Source organism: Rousettus aegyptiacus, unplaced genomic scaffold (assembly GCF_014176215.1).
Source record: "Rousettus aegyptiacus isolate mRouAeg1 unplaced genomic scaffold, mRouAeg1.p scaffold_m13_p_9, whole genome shotgun sequence".
Taxonomy (NCBI): domain Eukaryota; kingdom Metazoa; phylum Chordata; class Mammalia; order Chiroptera; family Pteropodidae; genus Rousettus; species Rousettus aegyptiacus.
In genome coordinates, this window is record NW_023416312.1 from 60,567,191 (window position 1) to 60,575,715 (window position 8,525).

At 39.8% G+C, this 8,525-nt stretch overlaps 1 protein-coding gene across 1 annotated transcript; it reads right to left on the minus strand.

Annotated features, from left to right (window-relative positions):
* Nucleotides 1-767: 767 nt before the first annotated feature.
* Nucleotides 768-1,108, minus strand: LOC118607697 (protein BEX5-like). The gene is given in 2 exon segments (XM_036226396.1): nt 768-871; nt 874-1,108. Coding segments are annotated over 2 exon segments (339 nt in total).
* Nucleotides 1,109-8,525: the final 7,417 nt, after the last annotated feature.

Sequence of the window (8,525 nt, forward strand, 5' to 3'; positions counted from 1 at the left end):
GAAAGAAGATCTAAGAAAAGTCATAAAGAGCTGTCTGGATCCCTAAGCAGCACTGGGGAAAGTACAACACCTGGATTATGTATAACTCCAAAGCAGAAAGGGGGCATTCTCTACATTTCAAAAATGGGGATTCAGACCACATTCTCTACATTTCAAAAATGGGGATTCAGGTCTTTCCTGCCTTTAGGACTCTCCAACATATCAGCAGTGGTGGAGTCCAGTAGAGGAAGTAAATCGAGCAAGAAGGGGAAGGAATGCCTAGAAGTCATGGCATTATTTAGGGAAGAAAGACATGGCATATGTATAGAAAGGTGTCACCCACCTGGCAGTCAACTGTATTTGCTGGTAAGCATACTCCTTGGGTCCTTTCTAAATATGAAGGGCATCTAAATAGATGAAACCTTGAATTTGTTGATAGATATATTTGTTGATACACACACATATAAATACATGTGTATTCATTTTGGAAAAAATAGAAAAAAGATAAAAAACACATTCTGATATATTAATATATAATATGCATGCTTTTAAATGACATAGTATATCTACAGACTTCTTTTAAAACTGCTTTACTAACTTTATGATATTTGTTAAACATCTTTCCATGCAAGTTGATAAAACTCCCCTGCTGACAGAAAAAGTTACAAACAAGTCAAAATGAAACCTCCAATCAGAAAAATGACAGAACATCAAGGTTCACTGTAATAAGTACATCAAGAAAATGCGAGTTTAGGAAGCAGAGGGTGTATGGTTATTAACCTCAGCATTCAAGGCATAAGGCAAAACTCATCATAATGGTCATGGTGTGGGAGATCTCCTATAAGAATATGGAGACTGTACCTCAGCTGAAGCTCTCTAATTTTCCACTTTGCTTTCTCATCTCTTCCATGAACCGTTCCATATCATCTGCATCTCCATCTGTCATGTCAACGTTATTGACAAGCCTATTGGGCGTATCTTCTCTAATATCCTGGGCAGGTGGAGCCCAAACCCCTCTAAAATTTCTTCTGGGCTCCTGGCCTTCATCACCTCCCAAATGGTGGGCATCTTCTTCATTCTGCACTGGCGCCCGCTCTCCTCCTTTGATTTCCTGAGGGATACTTTCCATGTTGAATTTTTTTTCCTGCTTTTACCTCCTAAGAGATAAAAAGCAAGGAGGGATTGAATAAGTTTTTAACAAGATTCAGAGCTCTGTAAGCAAAGGGTTTCCCATCTGACAGACTTTGTGCGGCCCCTAGGGGAAGTCTCGGATCCAGCTCTGCCCCAAAGCCCACCATTTTCCCAGAAAAATCTTTCTCTAAGCCACATTTCACATCAAAACCTCGGACAAGGGATCCAGATAAGCCCTCAAGGGGCGCTCCAGAGGTTGCCACTCTACTCCTTTCTTCGCTCACCAGCCATAGGCCCATTTTCTAAAGACTTGGCTTGGTTTCTCATGAACTTGACTCAGGAAAGGAGGGCTGAATCCCCCAGATTCTTGTCTGACCCCTCATATCCCTACACCACAGGGCCCCAGGCACCTCCCCCCCCACCTGCAGAAATCAGTAGTCTTCCTCTTTTAGCTTTGAAATCTGCTGCAACCAAAAGCCCTAAAGCCCTGCAGACAGAAATATGACAACGGCCAGGCGGATCCCTTAATTAAGGACCAGTGTGGGGGTGGGGCGCCAGTTCCTTGTTTAAGACTCCGCTAGTCAAATACTGCCACCATCTGTTTCTCCTCCACCCGGTCTCATGGCTTCTTTTCCCCACCCTGTGACAACACTACACTGCCTTCCAGAAAAAGACATCATAATCAAAGATGATTATTTCCAAACAGTTTCACTTCTTCTCTAGGCCCCCTACCCCATTCTCTTGTCCCTCCTGTCGCCTAATTACCATTTCTTGAATGCAAATGGACAACATTCAGGGTGAGGAGTCAAAAGAACTTACTGGGTGGAGATGTGGTTTCTTCATAACGAATTTCAATCTGGGTATCTGCCAGGAACTTTTGGAACCCAGCGGCCTTTCTCAAACCCACCTTCCTTCCATTGACCATTATTTTTGTATCAAGATGGACGGAGGGCGAAAAGGTAGTGTGGGCATTGCAAACCTGACCTGCTGTGGGCTCTGCGTTTTGTCATGCCTGCCCCAGGGTCCGTAAGCAGCATGGAGGCTTTTATCAACCTGCAGGGACCAGAAAACAGTTCCTCGCTCTTTGCTCGTATTTCTCAGACACCTGCCCACTTGATTGCCTCCTCTGCAGAAGGGTCCTGTTTCCCAGGTCTAATCCCTTTCCCTATCCACCCTCTGCCGAATTCTCTCAGTCCACCATTTCCGGTTCCAAAATAGATGGAGGGGGAAGAGATACTAGAAACAGAGGCCTACACCAGTTGCAGAGTTTGTCATCCCCAGCCCAGGTCACCGGTTGCGCCTCGCTCCTGTCGCTGCGCAGGTATCAGGCTGATTCCTTGCCGTCCCCTTCTCTAGTTTTTCCCTTCCAGAAGTCTCCCAATCGCCCACTTCCTGGTAGGTCCGAACTGGTACGCATTCTCAACTCTTGGCCCCTCTCGATCTCCTCCCAGTAAACCCTCCATTTCTTACACCAAACGTGTAGGAATCCGGAAAGAGATAGAGAAAATCCAGTCCTGGACCCGCTCTGGTTTTCGCCTTCTGTCACCCCCACCCCGGTTAGTGCCCTCCAACCTGCCACGGATCAGGGTCAGCTTCTACGACTTCCTCCTTCCTTGGGCTGCAGGCTCGCCCACGTTCAAGGCAATAGTGAGGGACACAACACCATAAAAGACTCTCAGACCGCAACTAGGAGAGACTAATCCATGTGTCAGCTCTAGGTCTAGAAACGGCCGCATCACTGAGAGCTCATATCCCCTTTTACGGATCATACCGGAGTGCCGCAGGACCGGTGGCGTGGCAGTGGGCAGGGCCACATTTCTCTTTCTTGCCAACTCTACTTTCCTACCGCAGGCTACTGCCCATCCCTTGTTATTCTGCTCCCCGCCCCCCCCCCCTCCACATTTAATAATCTTCGAGAAAAACAGGCCACGGTATTTTGTAATTGTATTTACCTTTCCCCCTGATTTCTGCTGGAACTTTCCCCTCACCATGAAGTAAAGGCCAGAATTTCTCCTAGCAGACTTGGTTTTGTCCCAGACTGAAACCTGAACAGGGAAGAGGGGTGAGGCTAAGAAGTCTGAAAAATAGGTAGAAAGTGACATTTAAAAATAAATTTCACCTTAATTATTTCCCTTTCTGTTTAGTTTTTGAAGGGGGTGATTGTTTTTGTTGTTTCCCATCGACATACATTCATTTTATTGTTGTAATTAGACAATATTATTTTCAGTTGAAAAATAAATTCCGAGTTGTAAAAACTTGGCAACCTGTTTCTGCTGCTGAATCATACTATAAATATAGACCCCTCCAGACAGCACCCACTCCCCCTTTTAAGTACATGGAAATGTGAACTTAAGCTGGTGGTTTCCCTTATCAGGAGTCTCTCTGTGTGATCCTTCTATGAGGTGAGGCAGCAATCTAAGAGAGTCTTCCTGATGGATTTTCAGATCTTGAGAGCCTGTGACAAACTTATGGTCTCCTCTAAATAATATTAGTGGCAACTTTACAACAAGACTCTAGCATGACCTCTAAAATAAAGCAATACTGAGGTCTTCCAACAATTCAGAACAATGATTGAGAAAGTTATGCTGACAGATAAAAAGTATTGTTAAGCTACACTATTAAAAATATTATGCCATAATAAATATAGGAAAAATGAAACAGAAGAGAAAGACAATTGTCAAATCCAAATATGGATAAATAGTACTAATCTCATTGAAATATTTTGAATCAATGAGGAGAGGTTATATTGCTGAAGATATGGTTCTGGGATAATTGGTTACCTATTTGGAAAAAAATGATGATGTGCTTTATTCTTGTTGCTCACATACAGACAGACAATGTTTAGATAACAAGACATAAAACCACTGAAAATAGCATTTAACAATGTTATTTTTAATATACTATTAGGATGAAAAAGTTTGTTGAAAACATAGCACCAGAGACATACGTGGACAAAAGGCAACTGGCCCAATTTTGCTGGGGACCTTCTAAGTCTAATGAGAATGCACCTAAGAATTATCCAAATTAGCGACGGGAATTTCGATTATTTATCCACAGACGTGAGTCCCGTATTGGTGGGTTGTTACTCTGGGAATATTAAAATCTCTGGCACTTCTGAGTTGGTCCTAAGCCAAGGCGCCAAAAGAGCCTTCAGTAAAATTAGAAAAATATAGATAAAGTAGAAGGAAAATATCAGCTTCATCCTTGCCTCAAGAAATAAACTATTCAGGTTATACTCTAAATCAGTTCAAATATTTACTTCAAAATAAAGACAACACACACGCATCCATTCCCATACTTACGGACGTTAGGCTGTTTGTAGTTTAACTATGAGAGACATTGTTGATTTAAATTCTTTGTATATAGTTTTTAAAATAATAATATGAGGGTATTCAATTCCTAGAATTGTCACTGCCGTATATGACTATGGATGCTTTTAATTGTCATACAAATCGGCCTTGACAAATATTGTTCCAGTTTGGTTTCTATAATGTATGAGCATTCCTGTTTTTCAAATGTCCAGCAACACTGACTATTACCTGGCTTATTGTTCTTTTAAAGTGGTATTTTATTTTATTTTTTGGTTTATTTTCTCTATTTCATTATTCCTAAAATTTGTTGTCAAGGTCATCAGGGAATATTTCCTAAACCTGCCGCATCATAACATACATTTGAGATTAATAATTCCAGACTCTTCTCTGAAGATTCTAGTTCAGTAATTTGGAACCAGGCCTGGGAATCTGCATTTTAGTTCCTTATGCCATTCTTAATATCAGATAGGGTTGAGAATTTGTGTCCTAGGCAAAAAGAAAAAGAAATAAAATAAAAATAAAAAATAAATAAAATCTCCCATTGTTATGTAAGTGGTCTTAAAAAACAATATTGTGAAATAATTTAAAAGTTATGGAATGATTTTGAAAATAGCATGACGTATACCCATATGCCTTCAGTTGCAGACTAAATGTTTATTTAAAAATACAGAATTCAATTCATTTCACATAAAATTTTCATAAATATTAGTCTATTTTGTCTTTGAAGTTTTTTTTTTAATACCTACAGCACCTGGTCTTCCTAGGTGGTCTTCCATCCAAATACTAACCAAGCCCAACACTGCTTAGCTTCTGAGATCAGTGGAGATTTCTCATATAAAAATTTAAATATATATAAACTTGTAATGTCTAAAGATAAGTATTTTAATGTATAGTCTTACTTAATGTTCTATACTCACTACCAAACTCACATAATTTAAATATATTTTTTTTTATTTTTTAATTACAGCTGACGTACAATACTATATTAGTTTCGGGTGTACAACATAGTAATTAAACATCCATATAACTTACGAAGTGATTTCCCCAGTAAGTCTAGTAACCACGTGGCACCATACATAGTTATTATAATATTATTGACTATATTTTTCCATGACTATTGTTGTAACTATCAAAACCCTCTCCTATCTAGAAGCCATCAGTTTATTCTCTGTATCTATGAGTCTGTTTCTATTTAGTTTGTTCATTTATTTTGTTCTTAGATTGCACATATAAGTGAAATCATATGACATTTGTCTTTCTTTATCTGCCTTGCTCCACTCTGTATAATACCCTCTAGATCCATCCATGTTGTTGAGGTCGGCAAGATTTCATTCTTTTTTACGGCTGAGTGATAGTCCATCGTATATATGTACCACCTCTTGTTTATCCACTCATTCCCTGATGGACACCCATGTTGCCTCCATATCTTGGCTATTATAAATAATGTTGCAATGAACATATAGATGCATATGACCCTTTGAAGTAGTATTTTGAGTTTCTCTTGGATAGATACCAAGAAGTGGGATAACTAGGTCCTTCGTCTCGTGTTTAAAGTCTATTTTGTCTAGTATAAGCATTGCTAACCCCCAGAGTTCTTTTTCATTTTCCATTTTCATGAATATCTTTTTCATCCTTTACTTTCAGTCCATGGTGTCTTCATCCGAAGTGAATCACTTGTAGGCCAGCAGATGTAAGAGTTTTGTTTTCTTATCCATTCCGACACCCATCTTAATGAATGGGACATTTTAATCCATTTACATTTAAAGTAATTGTTGCTAAATATTTAGTTATTGGCCATTTTATTAATTCATAGTTTTATCTTTTTTCTTCTCCTTCTCTTTTCCTCCTCCTCCCCCTCTATCCTCTCTCTCTTCTTTCTTTTCCCTTCTCTGTTTCTTCTCCTCCTTCTTCTCCTCCTCCTTCTCTTCTTCTTCCTTCCTCTTCTTCTCCTTCTCCTTACCCTTCGACCTCTCCTCCTCCCCTCCCTCTCCTTTCCCCCCTTCTCTTTCTCTTCCTCCTCCTTCTTACTTTTCTTAAAGAAGTCCTTCTAACATTTCCCATAATACTAGCTTGGTGATGATGAACTCCTTTAACTTTTTTTCATCTAGGAAGCTCTTTATCTCTCCTTTGCTTCTAAGTGGTAGCTTTACTGGATAGAGTAATCTGGGTTGTAGGTCCTGCTTCTGATCTGTAAAGTTTCTGCTGAGAAATCAGCTGACAGTCTTATGGGAGCTCCCTTGTTGGAAACTAATTGCATTTCTCTTGCTGCTTTTAAATTTTCTGTTTGTCTTTAACCTTGGCATTTTTATGATGATGAATCTTGGTGTGGACCTCTTTGGGTTATCTTATTTGGAACTTCTTGGGTTGTATGTTGATTTCCTTCACCAGGTTAGGGAAGTTTTTATCATTATTTCTTCAAATAGGTTTCAATTCTTTGCTTTCTCTCTTCTGGTACCCCTTTGATGTGAATGTTGTTTTGCTTGATATTCCAGAGGCCTCTTAAACTATCCTCCTCAATCTTTTGGGATTCTTTTATTTTGCCATACTGATTGATTGCTTTCTGCTACCTTACCTTCTAATTTAATGACTGAACCTCTGCTTCATCTAATCTACTGTCGATATCTCTAATGCATTTTTTAAAATTTCAGTTATTATATTATTCATTTCTGACTGGTTCTTTTTTATATTTTCTGTCCCCATTTTTATGTTTCCTGTCTCATTGTTGAAGTTCTCACTGAGATTATTGAGCATCCTTATAATCAGTGTTTTAAACTCTGTATCTGGTAGATTGCTTTCCTCCACTTTGTTTAGTTCTTTTTCTGGAGCTCTGTTCTGTTCTTTCATTAGGACATATTTCTTTGTCTCTCCATTTTGGCTTGCTTCCCTGTGTTTGTAGGGCTCCTAAGTCTCCCAGTCTTAGTTGAGTAGCCTTATGTAGTAGGTGTGCTGTGGGGTCCATTGGCGCAATCAGCCTGGTCATCTGAGCTGGGTACTCTAGGTACGTCCCTTGTATGGGTTATTTGTGCCCTCCTGTTGTAGTTGAGCCTTGGTTGCTGTTTGCACATCAATGAGAGGGATTGACTCTCAGGCTGATTGGTTGCCAAGACTATCTGGTGACTACAGTGGAGGAGCCGTTGTACAGGGGCTGACCCTTCAGAGTACAATTCACATAAACAGGGCTCTAGAGTCTGCTCAGTCTGCCCTTTGGGTGTATTGGTAGAGGAGGCCGGGTGGTGCTCTGGTATGGTCTGAAGCTGGCCACCAGGCGTGCTGGCCCTGGGGCTTTCTGGCCAAGTTTCAAATGCCACCTGTGCCCTGCCCAGAGTCACCTGACATGAACTATAAAGCAATCACAGATGTCATCCATTCATGCTGGACTTTGGGGTGCCTGGGAGAAGCTAAACTGTGAACCGAGGCTGGCTGCCACTAGTGCCAGGCTTGGGGCTGCTGAGGCAAGAGGTACAGGGTACACTGAGGCCAGACGCTGCTTCTCTTTGGGGTTTGTGTGAACCTTTTAGAGATTTTAGAAAAGGCCACAGCATGAGCCAAGACAGGCCATTTGTATGGAATAGCCCCTGGAAACAGTTTGGGTGGACCTGCAAGTTGTGTGGGGCAGGGTCTCACGGAATCACCAGCCATACTCATATAATTTATTTATGCATCTACTTAATGGAATAATATACCATAAACTGATCTGCTACTTGTTTTTTTTTACTTTAAAAGATATTTTCAGATTAATAAACAATTTATCTTTTTTAAATGTTTCAAGGGTGTTTTAAATTATCATAATTATTTGAGCAATCCCCAATTGATACATATTAGTATTACTTCCATGTATCTACAGTTACAAGTATTATTTAATAAATGTATATATGTAGATTGCCCTCCAAAGTATTGTCTGTTTGTTCACACCCTCCCAACACAAGTTATAGCCAATCATATTAATTTATGAAATATATGAATCATACAAAACTAAGTTTAGAGAATATAACATATATCCATTCTTTTATGGTATATATGGTTTGAAAAAATATGAATATATATATACATAAAACACATACAGTTATTTATGTACTTTAAATGTGTATTTGTATATATGAGTAT